This window comes from Aplysia californica, unplaced genomic scaffold, assembly GCF_000002075.1.
Source record: "Aplysia californica isolate F4 #8 unplaced genomic scaffold, AplCal3.0 scaffold00019, whole genome shotgun sequence".
NCBI classification, from domain to species: Eukaryota; Metazoa; Mollusca; class Gastropoda; order Aplysiida; family Aplysiidae; genus Aplysia; species Aplysia californica.
In genome coordinates this window covers 1,761,934-1,789,809 of record NW_004797289.1, presented here as the reverse complement: position 1 = coordinate 1,789,809, position 27,876 = coordinate 1,761,934, and the positions used below count along the sequence as shown (strand labels likewise).

Sequence of the window (27,876 nt, the reverse complement as noted above, 5' to 3'; positions counted from 1 at the left end):
TTAAAGTGTGGGCTAGGTAGACACACTTTGCATTTGAGTTAAATTGTCCAAAATATCATTAGGCCTAGGCTTTTTTTTCTTGTTTTGTTTTTAATACACTAATTGAGGGCCATTCAGTGCAAACTGAAGTGTCAAAAGTCGGTAAAAGCAGTAAAGTTTGGTACAGAATGAGTAATAGGGATGCACTTTTCTAGAATGTTGTGTTGATGAGTCACTGTTTTTATCCTGGAAAACACATGCCAGCTTTCCTTTGCAATAATAAAAGTATAGGCATAACTCGCTTGAGCCTGAGCTATTTTTCACCCAACAACTATTGCAGCCAGACACTTTTGGGATTAAGCATTTTAAAAACACAAATACTGTGAAAGCTATAAATAATTTTTTAAAATGCAACAAGAGAAAGAAAGAAATGCTTTCACAGAGAAGAACAAACTGCATCTAATTTGACAGAATAGTTTTTATTTTGTCAGTATTTTGAAATGGCAATGTCTGGGGGTTACGCAGTTTTTGTGTGTACCCAAGTTGTAATAAAATCATCTATCGCAATGCGGGGTGACTGACCGAGTCCATTACAGCTAAAAAATATCTCACATAAACTTCTCCTAATTCTTGAAGAAAGGAAACAAGTGGGTCAGCTGTTGGCTTACCGCTTCCCGTAGCTTGTGACCGAAAAACACCTGAGATATCGATCGATAAAGCACATCCCGTAATGACAGGGGATTAGGTCACTGGGTTGGCAGGGCATTCAGTAAATATAGGGGAAGAGACTCAAGTGAGTTAACGCGGCAGAGCAATGTCATCACCACCCTGCTAAAACCAGCTAAAAGTTGGTGGAAGTCGCACTTTATAATGCCTTTAATAAAAGGAAGAGCACTAATTTAATATGAGAAGCAACAAATTGATATCAAATATCCAGAACTAGTGAAAGTGTTAGTAGTGAGACTCTTACAGTTTGATGGTTTCTGTAACCTCCAGTAGTGTCAGTCCTTGTTAAGATTAAAATGTACTTTTTTTCCGATTTATTTATCAGTGCTTTGCTTTCAAATGTCCCTTTTTTTTGTTTCAGGCATACTATGTCCGGTATCTCACTGGACACTTCAACAAGAAGGAGGTCGTACATCAAAGACTTTTGTGTCGCTACTCCAGAAGAGTTTGTGAAAAATTTTGGAGGATCAGTTGTTATTAACAAGGTAGAGACTGGTTCAGTTTTTATGGTTTCGATTCATCAATTTCTTACCCAATAGACAGTTGGTAGATTATGAATCTGTAATATATTCATAAATGCTGTCAAATGTATGTTGGTTTATTTATAACTTTTAATAAAATATTAGTAGCAATATTATTAAAGGAACATATTTAACATTAAAAAGCTTAATGATTATTTTCTTTAAAAAAAAACTACTGTTGATTAAAAAAATGTCCCCGTTGAAAAATAAGATTTTGTCTTTTGTCATACAGTCCAGGTCAATATAAATATATTTTAAAATTAAAGGGGCTTCTGTTTTATCTGAATGCTTGATTAAATTGGATTATTTAAAACTAATTAATGTGAATGTAGTCATGTAGTTATGTCTCTCTAGTGGACTAATCACTCTGTTTTGAACAGGTTCTCATTGCAAACAATGGAATTGCTGCTGTCAAATGCATGCGCTCTGTGCGTCGATGGGCCTATGAGATGTTTCGGAACGAGCGCGCCATCAAGTTTGTGGTCATGGTCACACCTGAAGACTTGAAAGCTAATGCAGGTATGGGAATGGTTTAAGTTTAACTGTATTAAACACATCTTGAATTGCAGTTTAGTGAGGAATTTTTGCCTCTTGCAGACAAGAATGAGTTTCTAATGTCATTAGTTTTATTACAACTCAAAGGGCGTTTTTGTCAAGGTAACTGTGGTAGATGTGTAAAACATGTTTACATTATTTTGATTTGACCTTACTTTTATTTAGCTGGGATGGAGCTTTTCGCTCATAAAACTTAAAATATGGACTGCTAATTCATTGAATATTTTTTTTTCTTGGAAGCGTTGCTAACTTGCAAAGGTGAGTTACAGCATAGAAATTTACTCAAGTGATTTCATTGCCTGGTTCTATAATAAGAAATAATTTGTGTATTTTTCCTTTTGTTCTTTCTAGAGTACATCCGCATGGCTGACCAGTATGTGCCAGTCCCCGGTGGCACCAACAACAACAACTACGCCAATGTGGAACTTATCTTGGATATTGCAAAGCGTATCCCGGTGCAGGCGGTCTGGGCAGGCTGGGGTCACGCCTCAGAGAACCCTAAACTGCCAGAGCTACTTCACAGGAATGGAATTGAATTTATAGGTATGATATTGATGAAGAGGGATTATTGGCCTTGTCGGTACAGATTTATTTTGTTTATGGGTATTTTAGTTTTTGCGTGAAATGAATGAACGCTGTGTGGACACATTTCAAAAGGAAAAGTGTTAAAAGAATAGTTTTAAACTGAGTGTCTTCTTCTGCTATGTTAGCTCACTGTATATCAGACTGAGTTCTTCACCTGACAGATGTTGACATGTACAACCATTTCCTTGTAGAATGTAGAGTCTGTCCCATTTTAGGCAATATTATGAAGTTCTCAGAGATACTCTAGGATTTTTTTTGTCTCCGAGGTACTTATAACTTTACATGATGACAGTAGTTTCTTTACTTTTGGTAGGGCTTACTGTTCTCTGATGGTTCATCATTGTGACATCTTTATCATATGCAAGGGCCCTCTGAGTTGTTTTACATTATCTTCATTTACTATGTACCCAGTCTCACCTACCCTGGAGACGAGGGTGTGAAAACTTGAGAGAAGACCCAAAATTATCTTTTGACCAGGCCCTCACAAATTCAGGATCAAACCGGGCACTTACGCATGAAGGCCAAGCATCTTACTTCTATGCTAATGAGTTCCCTCATTTTAGCATTATTTCCATTTGTCTACAGGTCCTCCTGAGAACGCTATGTGGTCGTTGGGAGACAAAATCGCTTCCTCCATCGTCGCACAGACAGCCGGGGTACCCACGCTACCCTGGAGTGGCTCGGGTATGTTCATCATGGTAGTTTTTATAGATTCACAAATAAGTGTCTTGGCTTAGGACATTGTATATGTACATTCTTAGTTCTCTCAGGTATATACAGACCTGCCAAGAAGTCTGATAAAGTCAGAATCCTCAGCATTCTTTTTTAATGTCTGTGGAAGAACCCGGATCGGATTTTCATAATATCCAAATTTTTTCTTGAATTACATTTCGCATACCTGCCAACCCGACTGAAAAAATCGGTAGATCATCGACTTTTTGGTCAATCTACCGATCCACCGATTTTGAGAGATAAACCACCGACTTCGTGATTCAGCAGGGTGACTGCCAGGCCCTGGGAATCACCCAGGAATTTGAGAAAGTTATCGAATATTTGAAAACCAAACCCGATAACGCCCTTAAGTTCATTTTTGCCGGTCATGATTGTGATATTCATTCGGCTTCCCCTAGAGTATGTTTCTTCACGCAGACAGGCGGCTATGGTGGCAAGCGGAAGTGTATGTGTGATACCGACGTTTGATCGGGATAATCAAGATATACTTTCACTTTCGTTACCACCCAGAAATTTGCTGGTAGTAGTTTGATAACGCAACATTAATTGTAACAACATGCCGGCCGTGCATGGCAAACACTGTGTCGCCTTGAAAATAAATCAATATTTGTCCTGTGCTGTCATTGTGAAAGAAAAGGAAAAGAAAAGAAAGTTATAGTTATACAAGCGTCTTGTCGGGCTCGCCATTGTGACCGGTCAATGAACCTGCGCGTTCCATCACATTGTGAGCACCGGCAATTGTAGGGGTCACCAAAGTTCATTCAAAGTGAGCGCTGCAAAGTATAGGACTCTGGAAGGGGGGGGGGGGTTATTGATTTTTTAAAAGATACAATCGGGGGAGGGGGGGGGGGGGGGGGGGGACAAAAACTGAACTTGGAAGCAAATTTTAGTATTCTAAATTTTTTGATTACTACTGGATCTAGATCTAGAACTGTCTGCAAAACGCGCTTTGGTGCAGGCCTTGTGTGGAGTCGGGATCCGTCGTACTCTTACCTTGTACACTCTGCAGAGGCAAAGGGCCAAGGCTAGGCCTAAGTCGTCCAAGGCCCACCTTTTCTTCATCTGTTCTTCTTTGCTTCTGTTTTTTTCCTCTGGTAGTTTTCATATTTGTCATATTTTTTTGTTCTTTGTCATTTTCTACTAAATTCTACATTTGTTTGAAGTCGCAAACACATTCATGCGTATGTGATGTGGGTCAAAATATTAATACGGGTCCCAAATTAAGTATGCGACAAGTGGTAATATGGCCGACTACAGATTTTTTAGGTCAACTACAGATTTTTTGACAAAAATTTGCGTCAACTACAGATTTTGCCCCTGGCAATGTTGGCAGGTATGATTTCCATCAGTCAATCACAGCTTTTGATAAATGACGTGTGAATACACCGGTTTATTTGCCATATTTGCACGACTTATTGTAAATGAGGAGACAATACTTTTTTATTTGTGCGTATTTGCCAATATCGATCCATAATGCAATCTGAATTTACTGGGATTCTGAAAACTCCCCCCGACTCCAATTTCCAAGAAAGATTCTGAGGAAAACTACTTTTTGTCATGGAGTGGTGTGCAGGTCTGGTACATACGTTTTTAATGTTTACAGTGGCATAAATCAGTGCTTTGGCACTGGTATATACATTGCCAGTATATGATTTTTAGTTATCAAAGGTTCACAAATACAAGTTCTCTAGTTGACATTGGAGCTTGTCATGTTCTGATGTGTTGGCCATTAAGTCAGTGAATGTAAAATTGACAAGACTTTTTTCTACAACATGGAATGCTGACTACTCTCCTGTATTTGAGCTGCATATTTTGGTCAAATCTGTTTAAACCAATGGGTAGGATTTGCTTTCTTTCAGAATTCAGGTAAAGACAGCTTGGACTACCTTAAATTTAATGGCTGGAGAAGCTGCTGTCAGACTTAAGGCTCTGTCCTTGACTGAACAGATTTTGAAAGCTTTCACCAAATTGGAGATTTGCACTGATTACCAGAGAAATAGATGTTTTGAAAAAAATTATTTTCTTGATACTGATTTGTTCTTCCTGGAGGATCAACTATGGCTGTAGCGTGGCTTTGGTGAAGAATGTTAATGAATCTCAGTAATAAGAGAATATTATTACAATAACGTCAGGGTATGTTATTATTGCTGGTGTTTATGCTGTGTGTGTGTGTGTGTGTGTGTATGTGTGCGTACATGATTTTGTGTGTGTATGAGTATGCTTGTGGGTTGATTTTGCTACTGAGCTACAGCTCGGGAGGATTACAAGTGTTGTTGTATTGTTCATCTTTCTCCCAGGTTTGACTCTAAGCCCCGGTGACATCAAAGGGAAGACTCTCATTGTGCCCTCGGACCTTTACCGCAAAGGCTGCTCCGCTGATTGTGAGGAGGGGTTGGAAGCTGCCAAAAGAATCGGTTTCCCTGTCATGATCAAGGCCTCGGAGGGTGGTGGAGGAAAGGGCATCAGGAAAGTTGAAAACGCAGAGGAGTTTCCCAACTTTTTCCGACAAGTAAGGATTTGAAGAAAATAGAAGGGGCTGTCCCCTACTTTAAGAAAACAACAAAGATTTACAACGAACTGCAACACATGACTTTCATCCTCCCACCCAGCAAAATGACAAATAAAAAAGAATTATTTGTCATGCTGGTGCCTTTTTTGTGTTCATTGAACTACTGAAAATTAAGTTGCATCACTCCCTGTTTATATTTTCGATACTGTATCAATAGATTGATGGAAAAAAATGAGGGCTACTTCTCAGTTGTTGTTATGTTGTTGTTATCGATCCAGAGCTTCTCAGTTATACTTTTTTTCTCATATCATCTTAGTTATTGCTGTTGTTCTTGTATCTTGTGAGATGTGGCCCATGGCTTTCATGTAATATTTGGTATGCTCTAGTGCAATGATTCTGTTAAGCTATTCTGTTGAAAGTATTGTCAAGGTTTATTACTACAAGGAAAGAAGTTGAGTCATCAGTTAATATTTTTATGTGTGAATAGACGTCCTACTGTTTCTTTGAAAGCAAAGTATTTTTATGTGAAGAGTATGTATTTTCTAATTCAAACATTTTTTGTTGAGAAGCCCCATTGTCTTATGTGCCAACCCTTTTTGTTATCTCCCTTTTCAGGTACAACAGGAAGTGCCAGGTTCTCCGATTTTCATCATGAAACTTGCGTCAGCTGCCCGCCATCTGGAGGTCCAGCTACTGGCTGACAAGTATGGCAACGCTATTTCCCTCTTTGGCCGAGACTGCTCTATCCAGCGGAGACATCAGAAGATTATTGAAGAGGCCCCGGCAGTCATAGCCAAGGCTGATGTCTTTGAGAGGATGGAAAAGGTGGGAACTGCTGTAGGGTGTTTAGGGTGGTGACAACATGTTTGGAAATTTCTAGAAGTCTTGTAACAAAGGATGCTGAAGCAGACCTGCCACTCATCCCGATTTAGTCGAGATATCCCGATTTTTTTTCCCCAAATCTCAAGCATCCCGATTTTTCTGATTTCGATCACGTGTATCCCGATTTTTTTGTCCCAGTCTGCTGTTGTGCCGGATTTTTTAAAAAACTTACTCTGCCTTCCCTTAATCGCGGGAAGCACCTGTTGAACTTTTTGTCAGTAGGAACTCGGAGCACTATTTCCTGAAATATCGATGCCTCATTTAGTAGTTGACTCGCCCCAAGTTGTGTGTGATCTTTGCCCGCACTCAGAATTCTCCGATGATAGCCTGGTAACTGTTGCAATTTGGGACATACAAATAATTGATAATAATTGTAGTTCCGCTGTTACTTTCAAAACAAGCCTTGTCCGAAGTCTGGTAACTGCGCGTTCACATCAAACACTCGGACGAGCGGCAGTCTTTCTAACCCTTACACAACTGTATGTGACTGTGCTGACAAGACTAACATACGGCCGTTGTCGTTGCTTTAATCTGAACGCTTTATGAGGGATAAGAGATTTGTTGGTACATTTGGTCGGTCGGCCGCCGTCGTTATCCTAGAAGTAGAATGACTGTCGCTCATCCGAGTGTTTTGTGTGAACGTGCAGTTAGTCGGACCCGTTAGTAAAATTGTTTCAATCGCGCATTTGTGTCAAGTGACATGACATCACCGTGTGAGTTTTGCCTCTCGGGGACTGTCCGTTGACGGGTCATGTATTTCGGGACTTATTGGTAGGGGGGGTATAGACACTTGGACTAGGAGTGCTTGAAGCGATGCTTCAGAATTTACAAAAAATAATGATAACTCGCACGCACGCACGCACACACACACACTCACACACACGCTCGCATGCAAACAAACAAAGACACACAGAAGGCATATAGGCCACGTTATTTATGGACACCTCTAGAAAAATTTTTAAGTCAGCTTTGGCAATCACCTTGGTGATTTCTGTTGATCCCGATTTTTTTCACCAAATCCCCATTTTTTCTCCCTGAGATCCTGATTTTTTGTGGTTTCTTAGAGTGGCAGGTCTGCTGAAGTGTTTTGTTTCTCTTTGAGTTTATATCCTCTGTTAATGGATGTGATGTCTCCATTTTCAGTTCAGAGAGAAAAAGAGACATTTTTGAGATTCCTTATCTTCCTTTTTTTGGTGAAATAAGTGGAAAACAAATCTGCACTTTGGGAGAAAGGGTCACGTGGGATTTAATGATAATAATAATAAATGGCATTTGTATAGCGCATGTCCCCACTCGAAAGCAAGCTCTATGCGCTTTACACTATATTATTACCCCAGCAGACCATAGAACACTTAGAAATATTCTCAGCTTCCCGGAAAGCATGCAGTGCAAGCAGCTGGTTAAGCGCTCAAACACTAACAAACTGACAAGATCTTTCACTGTCTATAGCTGGGTACCCATTTCCACCTGGGTAAAGTGAGGAAAATTCGTGTAAAGTGCCTTTCCCAAGGACACAATGTCGGACCTGCGGATCCAACCCCCGAACCCGCAACCTCACGATTACGAGTCCGATAGCCTAACCACTAGGCCACCGACGCCACAAAATTTAAACCTTCCATTTTGAAGACCTTTTTTTTTTCATGTGTCATGAAACAGAACCAACATTGTAGTCTATCCCTTGTGTACACCCAGCAATGACTGTAGTCCCCTCCTCTCTCTCTCCCTACAGGCTGCTGTGACTCTGGCTAAGATGGTGGGCTATGTGAGCGCGGGCACGGTGGAGTATCTTTACAACGCTGATGAAGACAACTTTCACTTCCTAGAGCTGAACCCCAGACTTCAGGTGGAGCACCCGTGCACAGAGATGGTAGCAGACATCAACCTGCCAGCGGCACAGCTACAGGTGAGAGAGATCAAAGAGAGATTGAGAAATTTGGTAGGGAGGATTTGTTATTGTTACTGGTCAAGCTATAGAAAAGCTGCATAAATACAGGTAAGATGCAAAGGAGATGGGGAATTTTAGTAGGGGACGTGTGTTGCTGTTGTTGTTCTTGTTGTTGTTGTTGTTTGTGTTGCTGTTTTTGTTGTTGTTGTTGATCTGCCTACTGCAAGAAAGAGATAAAGTTAGTTTGAGAATTTGATAGAAAAGAGTCAGTACTTATTTTTTTGCCTTTGCTCTGTCAATGTATTTGTTTTCACTTTTCTTTTCTGTTATGTGATTTATGATAATAGAGAGATGACTTGGGATAATAATCACTTTTGCAACTTACTTTTCTTGTAGTGCAATTTCCAAATGTCAGAGACTGTTTGCTCTATTATTTAAACAAAAGAACGTACATGAGTATTAATTTTGTTTCACATTGTTCTACCATTTGTGGCTTGATTGCATTTAAATTTGCATTTGACTGAATTTTTATAATTTGTGTGTATGCCTAGAGAAAGGTACCAAAAGTCGCCACAGACCATTTTGAGCTACAGGCTGATAATGAGAAAAAATCACTTTTTTGACCAAAATGTGTTTCCATAAAAAAATGATAGTTCCACCTTTTTTTAATGTGTTAAAAGGGTTTTCATTTATTTGACTTCTAAATATTTTATTGTGAATAATTTTGAGACTAGGGTATTTTTTAAAGAGATGATGAAAACTGCTTTTAGAAGGTGCTAAAATCTATTCTTGAAGCGTATTTTCTCTTCCCCGTTATGTTTTACCATTGAATTCTAATCCTGATATTGATGTCAACTGAACCCAAATTTCCTGGAAATGAATTTTCCATGAATAAATACATTAGAAACAAACGAATCATCGTTTTTTCAAGTTTGTATGTGTCCTAACCTTAAACCTAATTTTCTCAAAATCAGATCTTTATAACCTACCTCACAAAATGTGCAATATCTCAAAAAGTACTTGAGATATCTCAAAAAGTACTTGAGATATCTCAAAAATTCAAAACACCACTGTGTTCAGCTGTGAATTTCCTATAAGGTACAACCCTTAACTCAAAATGGTCAAAATCTGACTTTTGGTACCTTTCTTTAGGCATACACACATTTAATCAATTAAGTTCTTGCTCAAACCATCACTTGTGAATATATGTATGTTTAGTTTAGTGAGGTTTTTACAACGCTCGCAACTGCAAAAGGTCATATGAGCGCCATGCATATATGTATGTTTATCTCAAATTTTGTGGTAAGTTTTAGATACTTGTCCAGTTTAACTTCTTTGATAAAACCATCCTTTAAACCAATAGAACGGATTATGTTATCACTTTGCGTTACTGTTGTTGACAGGTGGCGATGGGTCTCCCTCTGTACCGAATCAAGGACATTCGAATTCTGTATGGCATGGAGCCCTGGGGCGATTCAGAAATTGACTTTGACGAGCCACAAATGAAACCTTGTCCCAGAGGTCATGTGATTGCTGCAAGAATCACCAGTGAAAACCCAGACGAGGTGATTATTGTCTGTTATAGGTTTTGAAGGAGAATTCAAAGGACACATTACTGACCGATTCTTTGCTTTTGGTGAAAATAGAATTGTAGTTTGTAACAAGGTATTCTGTCACAAATTCATTAAAAACAGCTCTTCAAAGAGGGCTTAGGCTTGACTCTGTGGCTTCTCCTGAAAAAATCTCATGCCACTTCCATGATGGACATAGGAATTTTCCTGCCTTTTTGTAGAATTGTCCTCAGTTGAGCTTTTGTTCAGATGTCATATGGTGACTGTTGGATAGTCTGTCTTGAAAGTCTGTCTTTGAAGTCTAATTTTCTTCTTTTGTATAGTCTTTAAAGTCTTGTCTTTGAATTCTAATTTTCTTCTCTTGTTAATAGTTTCTGTAGCACTGATATTCCTATGGCTGCATAGAATGCGTGACAAGGAGTTTTCTGTTTTTTGACACTTTCATTATAATTTGACTGAGATTTGTTGTGTACGTATGGACTTTCCTGTGAAATAAATGACTTTTTAATTTTTATCGCAAATGGGAGAAAGAGTGTGGTGTGTGGTACAATGTTTTTACAGTACAAGCTGTTGCTTTTAGGTTTGTTCACGATTACATTGGTCCTGTACACTTCTGGGTCAACAATGGCTCAAATTGTGTCTTGTTTTCTTTGCCCCAGGGATTCAAACCCAGCTCAGGAACAGTCCAGGAGCTGAATTTTCGCAGCAGCAAGAATGTATGGGGCTACTTCAGCGTCATCGCCTCCGGTGGTCTGCATGAGTTTGCTGATTCCCAGTTTGGACATTGTTTCTCCTGGGGCGAGGACAGGGAGGATGCCAGAGAGTGAGTCTTGTAAATTTAGAGTCTGTTCGTGTCTAATATCTCATCATTTCATCGTAAGTCTTTGTGGAGGCTAATTTGTCTCATTTTTTCTCTATTTTTTGTTGTTGTTGTTGGTGGAATTTAGATATACTCTAATAACAATAATAATAATAATAATAATAATTTTTATATAACATGCTTTGTGTGCTTTACAACTATTAATACAAGTACTTTTCTGTGAGATCTTTAGAAGAATGCTCAAATTGTAATTTGGTGCTGTTACTCATTTTTAGAAATTAAACTGTTTAGATGCACGTTTCTTTTGGCCTTGCTTATTGCTTTCGGTGGAAGCATCATGACAGCTTCACTTTAGCTCTCTAAACTGTGGTGATTTATTTAAAGTTCTAAAAGAAGAAATCGGTATTATACTGTTCAGTAATATATATCCAGCATTTATGTCTTTGTCCAGGTAAACATTGTCTTGCTTTTGAAAGGCTTTAATCAGAGTTAACTTTATATTTTCTTCTTTTCCTTTCATTTTGTTTGTTCCAGAAATCTTGTGGTGGCCCTGAAGGAGCTGTCTATCCGAGGCGACTTCCGCACGACCGTGGAGTACTTGATCAAACTGTTGGAGACTGACACCTACCAGAACAACGGGATCACCACCGCCTGGCTGGACAAACTGATCGCAGAGAAAGTCCAGGCAGAGAAGCCTGACCTCATGCTTGGTGTGGTCTGTGGAGCTCTGCACATCGCTGACCAGGCAATTCTCGGGGGATTTCAGGAGTTCCAGACCTCTCTGGAAAAGTGAGTTCAACATTTTTCATGTCTCGAACATAGTTTCAAGAAAGAAACTTTTATTAATTTAACCGTTATTTTTGTTGCAGATCATCTGTGTTCGGTCTTGTTCTATTTATTTTTTTAAAGGTAGAGGTTTGAATCGTTTGTTTTCTATTACAGTTCTTTCATAGGAGGTGGACAACACAAACATGATTGCCCTTACTTATGAGGCAAGCTGGAAAATTCACCATAAAAAACGTAAGAGTAGATTAAGAGTAAGGTGCACTATGGCAACTTGAGTGACATCCAGAATTGATTATGAAAAGACAGGATGCATTGATGTTGTCTTTACTGTGTACTAAGATTTTATAGCATGTGCAAAAGTTTTTGTGTATTGGAGAATCAAGCTTAATTCATGTATACTTAAACATTTCTGTTTGTTTTTTCATTTTACCAGAGGTCAAATTCAGCCGTCATACTCCTTGAAGAATTGTGCTGACGTCGAGTTCATCTTGGAAGGGATCAAGTTTAGACTGAAGGTCAGCATCCCTCTTTAGTTCTAGTAATTTGTATATTATTATCATAAAATGAAATTAATATTCGATTTTGTAACAGGTACATTAAAAAAAATTAACGGCCAAGGACATTTGAAAAATGTACCCAGACCTTGAGGATACTTACATCTGTAGGTGATTGTAGATAATTGTGACTGTGTTGCGACAAGAATACTCTTGTCTGTAAAGTTTTTGTTTCAGTTTTTTGTGTGCAGTGACCAGCGAAACTTTAAGTGTTTACTTTCAGCCTGACAAGGGACTGATCCTTTTTGTGTGCTGGGGCCCAAAGCAGCCGACTTGGATCTGTCTTAAGATTGACCCTGTTTTATTTTATGTTTTTTCTTTGGACATTTTTTTCCATAACATATTGGGGAAAAAAAAGCTCAAATTATATCACTTTTTTTGTGCTTACAACATTTGCTTCAAAAGATGATCTGTTGAAGCTTTCTTTAAACTTGATACATGTGTCTCTACAAGCGTGATTTTTACAAATTCTCAACTTTATCATGTGCTCTCATAATGAAATGTTCTTAATTTTCATCTCATGTTCTCAATGCTTTGTCGATGAAAAGAATAAACAAAACTCGGTTTTGAAAAAAGCAAAATGTTGGACTTGATCACCCAATGGGTCATGTATGATTTTATTCATATTCAGGGAAAATGTTCAATGATATTATTTTTTTAAAGTGTCATGCTTTCATGTTGATTGCAAAGGAGGAAACATCGATAAGAGTCTGATGAGGTATTTTTTTTTAAAAAAATGTTTTTTTTGCTTCCCCAGGTTGTGAAGACAGGTCCCATTGGTTATCTGTTGGTTATGAACCAGTCGACCCTTGACCTGGAGGCTCACAGGCTCAGTGACGGGGGTTTGCTGCTTTCTGTGGGAGGCTCCAGGTACACACAGCTGGAGCTTGTCTATCATAGTATAGTCTCGCTAATAAATAATATGCAATGTTTAGGGTATATTTCTTTCTTTCTAGTATTATATAACTTATAACGCTAACTAAACCTCTCTTTTTGGTCTCCGTCAAGCTGTTACATCTATTATCTATTTGTGGTGGCCGAATTTTGCTATTCAAAAGGCTTTTTAATGGCTTCATCGATCGACATGCGGTTTTCGCCAAAAAATTCTTTAAAATATTCTCCAGAGCATGGCGCCCTTGTTTTTTTCAGTTTTGAGACAGTTTTGCTGCAAAAAGCTAAATTTCTTTATTTCGCCGATCACTTTTGTAGGCCGATGCTTCTGTCTCTGTAATTTTAGAAAATCCGGAAGTGATATTTCGCGAGGCGCATTTTGTTTTGAGAGTATAGATCTAGACCTTATAATTTTTTGCATCTCTCAAGATTTATTGCCCCATTCCATTAGAGTGTAAATATAGTAGGCCAATGATGTTTAGTTGATATTAAAGCACCGGCCTAAACGGTTAGTATAAGAACGTATAGGCACCACTGATCATTCCTTTCATCGAAAGGGGGCCCAGCTAGTAACTTTTTAAAGTATGAAGTGCTTGAAACTTTAAATATATCAGAAGTGCCAATTTTCCGTATGAATCCAGAAATTGTGCAGAATAAATGTGTGTCTAATTATACATTTATTCAAATCTTAATCTTGTTGTGAATGTCATGTTGCACTGTATATTAAAACAGACTTGTTACAAGATGTATTAGACAATATGATCCATAAATTTTGAGTAGCTGTGCGCACGTTTAGATTTTCTTTCCTTGCCATTGTATCATATTTTGGTGCAAGACCTTTATGTATGGAATTCTTTCGGTTTTTTTTCACAATTCCAGTCTAGTAATTGTACAAAATCTCTTGTGGAAGTATATAATGATGTTTTCTTTCCACAGTTACACAACATACATGAAGGAACAAGTGAACAGTTACAGAATCACCATCGGCAATCAGACCTGTATACTGCAGAAAGAGAATGACCCAACAATTCTCAGGTAGCTCAGGCTTTGGGAAAGAACACGTAGAGTTGATAGGGAGTATATGGGAGGAGAAAGTATTTTATGGTGGTAATTATCATCTTCGTAGTTTGTCAACATTTGTGATAGAGACGTGTAATTCAGAGCCGGCTTTTGGATGGAGCTCCAATGAGATTTTTGGGCGGTGGGCTGCTTTGCAGGACAACTAGTTTGTGAATGTTGTGGATTCAGAAACATACTCAAATGACCTGCCCAACCCATCACACTTACCTTCATGTTGACTCATAAATTTACCAGTTTACAATATTAATGGGTCTTCTCTAGCATATAGTTGTCCTGATGTGAAATCGAAGTATTGTTGCCGTAATTTTAAGATGTAAAGGTATTTTCATCTATGAACTGGTCTCTGCAGGTCCCCATCTGCTGGCAAACTTATCAACTACCTGGTGGATGACGGCGGCCATGTTTTTGCTGGTGATGTGTTTGCTGAGATTGAAGTCATGAAGATGGTGATGGAGCTCAGGGCCACAGAGAATGGATGGTGAGTCTGGAATAGAAAGAAACGCATTTTGAACATAGTTGCCACTTTCCCGCTAAATAGCGGAAACTCCGCTTCACATCTAGCTTTTCCTGCTACTTTCCTCCTTCCTCTGCTGGGCTGCTCTCGGTGGCAAATTGCGATACTTTTTTTTTTTTGCACGCAGAAAACACTGAACCGGGAGAGAGGCGCAAACGCGGCTTGTGCATGTCCGTCGTAGTTTTCTACTTCCGTTCTTCTAGGCCTAGCACTAGTTTCACTTTGTTTATTGTGAAGCAACAAAGTGTCGATCGAGCATCGGGACGTTGGCGCGCCGAGTTGTCTTTGAAAACGGCGAAAATTTGAGAGAAATTGATGCAGAATGCAAAAATAAAAGGAGCTGGAATGAGAAAGAAGCAGCAGGTGTGCGACTTGAAAAGTTCATTAGAAAATTGAACAAGCCGCTTGCTGCACTTTGTGTCGGTGCGATTAAGAAATCGCAGCACTCTTACTCCTGTACAATTGCGGTCCCATTTGTTTACATGACGGCTATTGTGGCTGTAGAAGTGAATCTAGATCTAGTTCTAGATAATCTATCTCTAGACATATCGACACATATTTAGATTTCTAGATTTAGACTAGATAGCCTAGGCTTTTATTTTAATTCAGTTTAGATCTCTAAATAAGAAACACACTACAGGGGCACTAATAAGTGCAAACGAGACCGCAATTGTTCAGGAGTGCCGAAATCGGTCAGTACAGCGGCAAAGGTGTTGTCGTCCTTGATCCAATACTGCTCTACATCGATGTACAAGTTTAAAGTGAAAGAAATCTTTTTATGAGACACCAGCTAGCAATAAACACTGGATATTTAGTCACCAAGTCCAAACTGTGTCAAATTGACTCTTATGCTTGTTAGTCAACTTAGTGCCTTTGGGTTTTTTTTGTTTTTTTCAAATACATTTTAATTCAGTTGCCTATTGTTAACAAATATGACAGTTTTTTCCTTCCAAAACCGTAGGCTAGATTTTCCAGCATATATTGCCTCTGGGTCTCACTGGTTTTACTGCGGCCTTCGGAGAGCGCGCGTATGCCTTTGCGTGAATTTCCTCCTTTTTTGAGTGGCAGCTATGCTTAAAGTTCAACTCTTTGTACTCTAACAAGGTGTTGTAGATTGGAAGGTTCCAGAAGTCTCAGATTGCTTTGGATTTTTGGTAGTGTACAGTTTCTGTTCTTTTCTGTGGGCTAAGTCTATGATTTTGATTTTTTAAAAGTCTAATGTAAGGATCCCTTTTCATGTACAGTTCATTCATCGACAGACTGACGGTTTAACCGACAGACGCCAGATCTGGGTCATAGTTGAACTGAAAGTTTGTCGACGAGAGAAGTTCCATTTAGACATATAGTTTTTTTTATCCTTGAAGTGTCAGTCCTTGACAAAATACACAAAACACACAAAAAAAGATTAAATGCTCTCTCCTCATCATGCCTTCAGTTCGCTGGCCGGAAAATATCTAGCTTCACCAGATATCTGGTGGCTGTACTGAGAACCCTTCAATATCGAGAGGATTGCTCGTTTCCACGCTCAGTTTTATCGGAAAGTTGACAGGATGCCCGCCATTCTTTCGATTTCCTACAGTTTGTCGATCAATGAACTGTACGTGTGAATGGGGCTTCAGAATGCTTAGTAGTTTTTTTTAACGAAAGTTTTAAGATTTTGAATTATGATCTGTGAAAGTTCATGTTATTTTTATAACATAAAACTTGTTTATTTTTTTAGATCATTTTGAAAGACAATTGTACTCAACTGTTATATCAGGTGCGTTGTGTTTAGTTTTGAATATCTCAAGTTTAAAAAAATTTTAATTTGATGTATTCTTTTTAAAAAAAACTTCTAAACTGTAAAATTTCTCTTTGTATTTTTGTTGTTGACAGCGTTCATTATTCAAAGAGACCTGGTGCTGTGCTGGATGCTGGGAGTGTGGTGGCTTATCTGACCCTGGATGACCCCAGCAGAGTACAAATGGTATGGATTGTGCTCCCTGTGGGCATTGTATGTGGTTTTTTGTGTGTGTGCCTGGTGAAAGGTACCAAATGACGCATTGAGAGTTTTTGCATTTTTATGTACAGGGATGATTTCTGAACAATATGCATTTTGAATTTTTAAGATATCTTCAGCAGATATTGAGGTATGGGTGATTTTGTAAGGCAGGGTACAGAAACAGAGTTTTAAGAAAAAGGGCTTTAAAGTTTACCCTTTGTGTTTCAGCTTCAAATAGATAGAGCTACGCTTCGAGATGACCTGACAACACATTCACTACTCGCAAGCCAACCTTAAAGAGCTGCTTCACAGTGTTTATATTACGTCTTCTGAACAAATTCTACACCACCTTGAACAAGAATTTTCAAGAAACAGGGCACAAAAAAGCGATATAAGTTTGCTCTACAAAAAAGCTAAAGGGTGTGAATGCGCAAAGCTTTGCTTTGTTTACATGTTATAGATATTCATGCGCACTACCCGCCACTAGAGAGAGGAGAGAATGACCTAAATTTTGGAATGCAATGTGATTGGGTTGACTTTATGAATGGACAAGAGAAACCCTCTGCAATGTTTACTCAGAAAATCTATTTTTTAACGCATTTTCTAGGATTATGCAATATACTTTGTGTTAAAAAGCATCTTTAAAAATGTATTTTAAAGTAAAAGAAACTCAAGTCCTTGTAAATATCAATATATCAATGGCTAAAATATCCATTTTTAATGGGACTTAGTTTTTGTCAAAAATTCTATTTTTGACCTCTGAAGCCTGATATCTCAGTTGGAGCAAATGCGTCTTTTGGTACCTTTCACCAGGCACGCTCACATTTGGTTGACTTTGATCTTTCTTGGAGCCTATAATTTTTTGGTTTTGGGAGTTCCTTATTATACCTCAATTCCAAAAGAAAGGTCACCACAATTATTAGCCTTGACTTCATGTCAGCCTAAAATTAATTTTGAATATATTATAAACTTTTTGAAATATTAGAAGGTTAAGATTTCCAAGTGTATATTGTGGAAATAGTTTTGGTTATCGGAAAGCAATATGTTGTATATGGCAGACTGAAATACGAGACGTGGGACCTTGATGAAACTCTTCAAGTACTGTCTCTTTTAGTTAAAATGTTATAACTAAATGCCTAATTTTCAAAAAAGAAGTTAATGTCTCATATGAGAGCACCAGGACGCTCTCCGCTGGTCTTATTTTCTGAAGCTTCAAATGCTTGTCATGGCCATACAAGGAAATCTGTACATGGTTTTTAGTCTTCAGGCTATTACAATCTCTTTTAATTTAATTGATGGGGTCACCACACAGATATATTCAAGTATTTCTGTTTTTAAAAAATGAATTCTGGTGTGGTTGCTCCTTCTTTCCTATTAAACATCTGTCGTCCTTATCTCCCCTCCTTCTTTTTTGTGTTTGTTACTCTCTTGTAACACCTCTAATCTTCTGGTGCTCATATGACCTAATGCAGTTTCGAGCGCCGTAAAACCTCTACTAAAACTAAACTAACTAAAAAATGAATAGTACATTAATTGTAAAATAGCTTGTGGATAAAAGAGGCCTAGGTTAAATCTGCTCTGTCATCCCAACCCCTCCCCCATCTCACCCCATAGGCCAAGCTCCATGAAGGCCCCCTGCCCACCCAGGAAAACACGGCTACCCATGGAGACAAGCAGCATCAAGTGTTCCAACGCGCCAAAGCCGACCTTGACAACATTCTGTCTGGCTACATCCTCCCCGAGCCTCAATTCCGCGAACGTCTCAGTCAAACAGTCGGACGCCTAATGAAGTGTCTCAAGGACCCAGCCCTGCCCCTGTTGGAGCTTCAGGTTAGGAAGTGGTGACTGTACTACTCACCAGTTTGAAATTTTGACGATTTTGAAATCTCTATAACATAGTTGAAAAAGAAATGTCATTATCTCGATACGGAATTAAGTTACGGCCTCGATATTTACAGAGGTAAAAGAGCGGCTTAAACTCTCACTACCCATATCGATTGTTCCATTTTGATCGAAAGTGGATTTAGTCACTTCTTGACCTCAGCCATCAAAATGGCGTATCAGATATACCTACAGACTTCAACATAAGTTAACGACCACCTTGACAGACAGCTCTGATTTTTTTTTAAATCGAAAAAAAGACAGCAAGGAATGTTTCAAAATATTTTGCTCTGAAATTGTTTGTGGGTTACAAATGTGTACTGCAAAGCTTCCAAAAGGGGCAAAATCACCACGTGCAGCTCGGAAATCCTCTGGGAATTTCAGCCAAATTTGCTTTTTTTTAATCGACTTGTGTGCAACACCATCAACATTTCTCAGTTAAAATATCTGGTGCATGTCATAAACGGACGTACGTCTCGAACTATGCTCACTTAGGTGGCATACAGTCTCGAACTATGCTCACTTTGGTGGCAATATAAGCCGCCGTTTGTGCGCAAAATCCAGTATTGCATCAACATGCCATCGGGACAAAAACTGAGAGACTTTGATCGTGCCAGAGCTGTGGCATGGCTGCAGGATGGAGTTGGAGCCCTTGAAGTTGCAAGAAGGCTTGCAGTGTCACTCTCTGTCATTGACAGCTTGAGGCTGCACCATCAAGCCACTGGGTCAGTCCAAGAATGCCCATGTGCAGGTCGATCCAATGAGACCACTCAGAGTGTTTGCTAGTGGTCCTTAACTTATGTTGAAGTCTGTATAATGAATTGAATTGTCTTGATGCCTCTGACTGAATTATACTTAGTTAAAAATATACTTTTTCGTGTTTACCACTTTACTTGCTTTGGATACTGTTTAATATATCCATCGTTGAAAAAAGTTCACTATTCAGGCAAAATCAAAGCTTGGCTGTATGGGTTGGGTTTTTTTAATGCCTTTAATTTTAGTAATGCATACTTTCTATTATTTTTTTTTTCTTTTGTGTTTAATGATGAGGGTGCTTCTCCTTTTAAATCAGTAAATTAAGTAAGGGTAACTGTGTTCTTTTAGATTGTCTTCACACAAAAATGATTATTGTTAATGGTATTTTGTTTGTTTTTTTCTTAATTTTTTAGGACCTGATCTCCATGATTCAAGGCCGAGTGCCCCAGCATGTAGAGAAATCCATACGCAAGCTGATGTCTTCCTATGCCAGCAACATCACATCTGTACTGTGCCAGTTCCCTAGCCAACAGGTGAGAAGGTTTTCTAGAGTTGTTGCTTGTCAGGCAAAATTGTAGGTCCTCTGTTGGTTTTCAGCTGTCATTAAAGTACAATATATGCAGTTTTTACAATTTTACAAGAGACCAAAAAAAACAACTGAATGTTGTTACCAAGAAAATAAGGAAATTATTGTCAAAATTGTATCATTAGAAAATTTGACTTTGGATGTTTGTAGAGTTTGTTTCTTTTGTAACAATATTTAGTTTTTTTTTAGCTCTTCTGTAAAATCGTAAAAGCTGCATGTACTGTACTTTGGAAAATGACAGCAGTTTTGTAGGGTTGTTAGGTTACAGGTAAATGAACGAGTAATCTGTAGGTTTGTTGTTTTAGTAGAGGTTTTACGGTGCTTGCAACTGCAGAAGGTCATATGAGCGCCAGAATCTGTAGGTTGAAGGAACTTTTGTTGGCCACCTGTGAGGTGTAAACAGGGGACCCAAAAGGAGAGGATTGCCAGACCTCCTTGTTTAATTTATTAAATCTTATTTCACACCATGAGGCTGTCCTGGGCCTGGCAGCAAGGGGGTTCGACTCAAATTATTTAATTTGAATTGGTTTGTGTCTATAATGGCCATTTTTATTGTGTATCTTTGTCAGTCAGTCTGCTAGACTGATAAGTGATGTGCAGGGATTAAACCCAGATTGAAATTTTATCAATGTGGGACACAAACCGCTTGCAAGAAACCATTATGAACTGCTAAACTTTCTTGGGTGGTATTTCACAACATTTACTGAATTGTTTACATGTGCACATAAATGGTGCTTAAACGAAAGACTTTGACATCTCAAACAGATAAACTAGTTATAATAAGTTTAAATATTCTAATAATTGATTAACAATATGCCCCCCCCACCCCCCCCCCACACACACACACAAACACACACTCACACAAACACACACACTCCCACCAACAGATCGCTAGCGTGATAGACACGTATGCAGCCACCCTGAACAAGCGCGCGGACCGTGATGTGTTCTTCATGACCACACAAGGCATCGTGCAGCTGGTACAGCGCTACAGGAACGGCATCCGTGGACACATGAAGTCAGTGGTGCAGGAGTTGTTGAGGCATTACCTCAGGGTGGAGCTGCAGTTTCAGCAAGGTAAATAGATGTAGATTGTGTGCTCTTAGTAAAGTATAGAGCCTTAGAGAAGAGCTACAGTTTTCTTAAGGTAAAGAGACATAGATTGTGAGATCTTAGTAAAATGTAGAGGCATTACCTAAGGGTGGAGCTGCAGTTTCAAGATAGTTCTGAAATGTGAACACGAAGATCAGGGTTGTTTTTTTCATGAGTGCAGTCCAACATTTGATCCAGGAGAGTTCAGGTGTATGGTCCCAATCAGTTCAGGGTGTATGGATCAGAACATTAGATTTGACCCGCACTGACATTATTTGATCAGACTATTTCTGTATTTTTACATTGTTGAAACCTGTGCTTTTCCTATCCATTCTCAGATTCGTATGATAGATGTGTGTGTTAATATTTGCAGGTTCTCATGACAAGTGTGTGTGTTCTATTTGCAGGTTCCTATGACAAATGTGTGTGTTCTATCCGAGAGAAAAACAAGGATGACATGCTGTCTGTGGTACAGACCATTTTCTCTCATGTCTCAGTGCAACAAAAGAATTCCTTGGTCATCATGCTCATTGTGAGTCCTTTTTAAAAAATTGTTCCTTATCTTACATGTAAGTGATGTATAAATAGCTTAGGAAGGCATTTAAAAAAAAATGATAAAGCATTTTCTTAAAAATTGAACAATGAACTGATTTATTTTGAAAGTTGATTTTAAGAAAACAGAAATCACTATGGATTAAGTAGGAAAAGATTTTTCACTGAAAAGTTAAAATCTATTCTTCTTCTTGGAAACAAACAAATGAATAAGACCATTATTGTGGAACTTTGATGTTGAGTAAAGAACATGGGAGCCACTACGCTATACAGTCATATCTTCCTGCATAAGTAGCTCATTCGTTTGCTTGCATCGGTGATACTGAGGTCACTTGTCTTTCTCAGGTAATTTGTCATGCAAATGGTTGGAGGGGGGTACTGTTAGGTCCTGCTTTTTTTTTTCCCCTGTTTAAAAAGTTTTTTTGTCTCCTTTTTCTCAGCTCGAAATGGCTGGTATGGTGTCAATGTACTCTTTCCTCAAACAGTGGGCGGTTGATGGGCGTTCTAGTATTGTCTGCTTCTTATTGCTTGTCAAACATCTATCGTCCTCATCTCTCCTCAATTTTTTCTTTGTGCTTTACTCTCTGACCTTTACTCTTTGGCATTCATAGAACCTATTTGTGTTGCAAGTGCCGTAAAACTCTTACTAAAACTTAAACTTTCCTCAAACAAACAAGTAGTACTTTTCTCAAACAAACAACTAGTCTTCTTGTACATTCCCCGGGTGGGTGTTTAAGGGGTGTTCTGGTGTGGTTGCTCCTTCTTTCCTATCAAACATCTATCTCTCCTTCTTTTGTTGTGTTTGTTACTCTCTTGTAACGTCTCTAATGTCTGGCTCTTGTATGACCTGATTATGTTACAAGTGCGAAAAACTCTAGCTTTAACAAACAAACACTCCCCAGGACCATCTGTGTGGCAAAGAGCCTGGCCTCACTGATGAGCTGGCCTCCATCTTGAGCGAGCTGACGCAGCTGAACAAGTCGGAGAACTCCAAAGTGGCGCTAAGGGCCCGCCAGGTCCTCATTGCAGCTCACCTGCCTCCCTACGAGCACCGGCACAACCAGATGGAGTCCATTTTCCTCTCCGCTATCGACATGTCTGGACATGACTTCTGTCCGGAGAATCTACAGGTGAGATGAGTTGGTTCTCACGCAAAATATTCCAAGTTGTAAATTCTTATGATGGTCCTAAATAATTAAGATCTGTACATTTCTTTCTTTAGCATTTCAGGCTAGTGAGCAACTGGTGAGGGAAAAAGACCAGGATTAAGTCGGATTTTTTAGAGTTTTTGAGCTGGGAAATGAGTGGCGTATCATAATTGCTGATGTGTATTTCAGACCTGGCACTTGGTGAAGAATAAGTTGAGATGGAAGAAAATTATTTGGCTTTTCTGACTTACAATGTGCTGTGCTGCACCTCAGTTCCTACCTCTTCGTATTTAAAGGTTTCTTCTGATTCAAGTTCAAGTGATTCTTCGCTTACAGCTTGGCATTTAAGGTGCTATTTAAATTATATAATTAATGAATTAGTTAAACTATCCTCTATGTCTTTTTCAATATGTTATCATTCCCTACAAGAGGAAACTATCAAATTTTTTAATGCTTGAATTCTGAAAAGTGGTTGTTTAACAGCTATATTTTATCATTATGCTTAGGTTTTCTATACTCATTTGATCATTCCCCACATTATTCATTCTTCTGTTACAAATGTTTTTTTTATCAAACAGAAACTGATCAACTCAGAAACCGCCATCTACGATGTGCTGCAAGAGTTCTTTTACCACAGCAACGAGGCTGTGAGAAGGGCTGCTCTTGAAGTGAGTGACATTATTGTGGTGGTTTCCCCTCCTTTTAGATAGTGTTGGTTTTCCCTCCCTATAGATGAATGATCCTGGGGATGAGGAGATTTGTGTTGCTTGGAGTATATTGTGACTTAATACAACAGACAGTAGTCATCTTTCCTCCTAATAGTCTAAATTCCTTGGGAAGAAAAGATGTTTTGTTCCTGCAGGATATTGTGAAATAATTGAATAAGAAATACTTGATGCGGACGATGTAGGAGCTTGTTAAAGTTAATAAACATTTGCCAGTTCTGATTCCTGTTATGTGCAAACATGTTTTCTTTGAAACAGGTCACTTCATAAATATCTAGCCCTCAAATGCAAGTAAAGTGCAATGTTATGTCTACAGTGTCTACACTTTTTAAAAACATTTCAATTCCTGTTGAAATTAGAGAATTCAGCCAGTATCATTAACATCAAGTTTAGATGTGGGTGGCTGAAAAATGAGGGATACTCTGTGCAGAAAAGTAAATGGTTATGTATGTCTTTAGTTTCAGTGTTAGCCAAAAGTCATGCGTTCAACTCACCTGGTGATTTAATGTGTGAGAGAAGAAGAGAAAAGGAAATTTGAGCTTTAGTGTGTGAGAGAAGATGAAGAGAAGAAGAAATTTGGGCTTAATGTGTTGGAGAAAAGGAAAAGAGAAAGAAGTTTTAACCATAATTTTTTTAAGAAGAGGAAAAATGGAAAGAATTTAAGCTGTAGGGTCTTAGAGAAACCGAAAAGGAGAAGAAGTTTGAGCTTTAATGTGTGACAAAAGCGTAAAAGAAGAAGTTATTTGAGTTGTTCTTGTTTCCCTCCCCCGAAGGTGTACATTCGTCGTGCGTACATCGCGTACGACATGAACTGCATGCAGCACAGTCAGCTGGAGGACGGCCGCTGTGTGGTGGACTTCAAGTTTCTGCTGCCTCGGTCGCATCCCAACAGGTGAAACAGCTAGATGGTCAATGTGACAAATATTTGAGGATCAATTTACTAGATGATTTGAGGGTCAATATTGTTGATACTTAGAGGATCAGTTTGATAGATACTTTTGGGGTCAATTCGATTGAGTCTTTGAGGGTCAATATTATAGATATCAATTTCATACACACCTTTGTCACCCATGCTGTTTATTTCTTACAATGATGCTGAATTAAAGTATTGCCTTTTCATTGTCTTATCTAATTCATTTTTTTAAAGCCTTATGCTGAGGGTCTCTAGGTGTACTACTGAGGATAATGGTGTAGAGTGAAGGAGTAGATTTGTATTGTGTGTAGCTTGTTATTACCTAGAAATTGATTTTTTATTATTTTCTTTTCTGCCTTCTTGGAACCATTTGTGAAGCATGTTAACAAAATGAGTCACCTCTCACAATCCTTGAATGGAGTTATCTTCTGAAAATTAATTAATATATCAATTTCATACACACCTTTGTCACCCATGCTGTTTATTTCTTACAATGATGCTGAATTAAAGTATTGCCTTTTCATTGTCTTATCTAATTCATTTTTTTAAAGCCTTATGCTGAGGGTCTCTAGGTGTACTACTGAGGATAATGGTGTAGAGTGAAGGAGTAGATTTGTATTGTGTGTAGCTTTTTATTACCTAGAAATTGATTTTTTATTATTTTCTTTTCTGCCTTCTTGGAACCATTTGTGAAGCATGTTAACAAAATGAGTCACCTCTCACAATCCTTGAATGGAGTTATCTTCTGAAAATTAATTAATATATGGGTCAAATTTGTTGATTTTTTACTGTTGTCATTGTCTTCAAGTTAACATGTCTTTTATCATTTCATACGAATAAATTGTAAAAACTCAACGTATGAATTGAAATCTTTATACAGTAGGCTATACAATCTGAGAAGTAATTCATTTTGTCAGCATGCCTCACATTGGACTTTAATAGATTTTTTGTTTTTACCAGTAGTTCTCGTGTGGTAAAAGTGGGGTGATGCTATTGTGCTCATTGTTGGATTTTGGGTTTGGTAATGAATAATTTTGTTTTATTTGCACAAAATTAGAGTCACGAATGGGTTCCTTTAACCCTTTAAAAATGACTTGTTTTGCATTCCCTGGTGTGTAAAGATGTGGAAAAGTGTTCAGTTCCATGACATACCAAGTTTGTCAATATGACACTGAAGGGGTCACAATATTTTATGGATAGAATATGAACAATAAACTGTTTTGCTGCCGAAGCATTTAAAGTGAGAAGGCAAAGTAACTGAGAATTCAAACTTTTTGATGAATATGTGATTATGGTAATGAAGGAACAACATATTGTGTACTCAAATTTCTTGGCTAAGGATCATTTGGGTGTTGTGTCAAGTTACTTGTTCAGTCAGGGGTGAAATTTCTCTTCCATATTACATGGACCACAGGTGGACATACTGCTGTGTGATGTTTATGAGCTGTCAGTGCAGCTTCATTTCGTGGTTCTCTGATGTGAAGGATCAGGTTACGAATGTACAGCTTAGTTAGCCTTATTGCCATGACAGTTACTGCACTGGTCATAATAATGAGCTGTACACCCCTCTCCTCTTCTCTCTCCCCCCCCCCACACACACTTATGTACAACAGCTTGCTTTGCAAAATGATAGATAGAGACCTATAAAGTTTTTTATGAGTTTTGTCTGCGCTAGCTACATTTGTAGCAGTTGTCTGGGAAGAGTAGCGTTATCAGTTGTTGATTTCGTTCTCTGAAGGAGAGTAGTGCTGTCAGGTGTTTTTCTCCAGTCCAGAGTGAGTTTTGTCTTCGGATTTCCTATCAAAATGTGTCTGTCAGAGAAAGCCGCTGGCATCACTTTAAAAAAAAATCTATGACAGCTTCAACAAGTATATCAGGGAAATGTGTTCTGTAGACCAAAAAATTACTGTAAGAAGTGGAGAAAGTCAAATTGTATTTTTCATATTTGACATTGTGCTTGTTATAAGCAATGAAGAAATATATTTTTAAGCCCTGAAGCGTTTCAGAGAAACATATTAAATGAGACAGAAGAGATTTCTTAGCATTGGAGAGAGTTGAATGCTTGTCTGTGCATAAGACTCTGTGCTTGCTTCAAGCAGTAAACTAATTTGTTCACTGTTTATACGACTAGCAGGTTGACGACAGTGCATTTTTGTGGTCTCCCAGCTTGGCTTCAAGTTGTGCATAATCTGCATGGTAATTGTTAACTCCTGTATGCTATTGTACTAGGGGTAATATAGATGTGTTCAGGGTTTTATTTATGGCTGGTCATGACCACTAAATGACCGTTGTAGGCCAGGTTTATGATAGCCCATAAAATGTGCTTGGTTTAGATGACTTTCTGTGAAAGCTTCCAGTAGAATGAGAATATTTCAGTAGTGTGTCTTGTGCCTGAGGCTGCCGTGTAATCTGATTAGAGTGCAACCATTTTTGAATGTGTAATGAACGGCACTGGATAGGTGATCTCGTGGACCAGCTGAGTTTCTGTCTTTGTTGTCGTGAATCTGGTTTACTCTGTTACCTTCAGATTGGATAGATCGTTCTTTCATATGGGATATATTATTGTTCTTTCAGACTGGATTGATTGTGCTTTTAGATTGGATAGATTGTTCTTTAAGACTGGATAGATTGTGCTTTTAGATTGGATAGATTATACATTCAGATTATATCGATTGTTCTTCTTTCAGATTGAACAGATTATATTGTTCTTTCAGATTAGACAGATTGTATCTTCAGAGTGGTTTCAATTGTCTACAGCCGGTGGTTAGGCATTTTACTGTCGTGCGCAAGAGACCTGAGTGCAATTTCCCGAGTGGAGAGAACATTTTTATCAAGTATTGCAGTCTTTCTTCTGGGATGTTGTATTTCTCTCGGCTCAAGTTGGTCCTGACGGGAAAGGTCGGAAGTTTGCTTCCTAAATGATCGAAATTGTGTTGATGGGGGGCGTAAAAGCACTTACATTATAAAAAGAAATTTTATTATGAATTAACTTTTGAAGCTGAGGAATGATTCTGCATTGTGCAGTGCGTAAAGCCTTCTAGGGATTACGTGCGATATATATTCCAATTATTATTGTTATTGTTATTGTTATTATGATTATTTTCTGGGTTTTCCCCACTAGTGTCAGACTCATTAAATTTAATGGGCAGCTACCCCTTGTCCTTTTGTCGAAAAAACTCAGTAGTGTCTTTTTTTTTTACTTTGGCTTGGGTAAAAAGATCTTGCATTTTTTTTTTCAAACCATTCCAGAATGATGGTGACCCGGTTTGAGAGTGGCCTGTTAAGACTAAACAGCACGGACAAGGACTCGGGCTCAGAGTCGGAGCATTGGGAGGAACCGCCTGTCTGCCAGCGTATGGGGGTCATGATGGCCTTCCAGAACGTGGAGGAGCTTAAACAGTGAGTGTTGCCAAGGCAACGGGGCGCAATGGTTACTGCTATGGCAACTGGGCACAGTGATTGTTGCTATGGCATTAAGGCCACAGTGGTTGTTGCTATGGCATTAAGGCCACAGTGGCTGTTGCTATGGCATTAAGGCCACAGTGGTTGTTGCTATGGCAATAGGGCCACCGCAGTGGTTGTTGCTATGGCAATAGGGCCACAGTGGTTATTGCTATGGCAATATGGCCACAGTGGTTGTTGCTATGGCACA

The 27,876-nt window shown here is 38.6% G+C and overlaps 1 protein-coding gene across 3 annotated transcripts in view; it reads left to right on the top strand.

Moving 5' to 3' along the window:
* Positions 1-1,066: 1,066 nt before the first annotated feature.
* Positions 1,067-27,876, top strand: part of LOC101855694 (acetyl-CoA carboxylase) — a gene marked incomplete at its 5' end in the record, with an annotated part of 72,560 nt that continues 45,750 nt past the window's right edge. For all 3 annotated transcript variants that reach the window (XM_035971817.1, XM_035971815.1, XM_013086742.2), the window contains 23 exon segments: positions 1,067-1,190; positions 1,607-1,745; positions 2,133-2,324; positions 2,952-3,050; positions 5,396-5,607; positions 6,223-6,432; positions 8,219-8,392; positions 9,778-9,939; positions 10,605-10,768; positions 11,300-11,554; positions 11,985-12,066; positions 12,863-12,975; positions 13,933-14,031; positions 14,426-14,554; positions 16,466-16,556; positions 18,186-18,401; positions 19,622-19,741; positions 20,682-20,871; positions 21,294-21,418; positions 22,341-22,568; positions 23,165-23,254; positions 24,085-24,203; positions 27,474-27,623. In XM_035971817.1, coding sequence (XP_035827710.1) covers positions 1,067-1,190; positions 1,607-1,745; positions 2,133-2,324; positions 2,952-3,050; positions 5,396-5,607; positions 6,223-6,432; positions 8,219-8,392; positions 9,778-9,939; positions 10,605-10,768; positions 11,300-11,554; positions 11,985-12,066; positions 12,863-12,975; positions 13,933-14,031; positions 14,426-14,554; positions 16,466-16,556; positions 18,186-18,401; positions 19,622-19,741; positions 20,682-20,871; positions 21,294-21,418; positions 22,341-22,568; positions 23,165-23,254; positions 24,085-24,203; positions 27,474-27,623 — 3,483 coding nt within the window.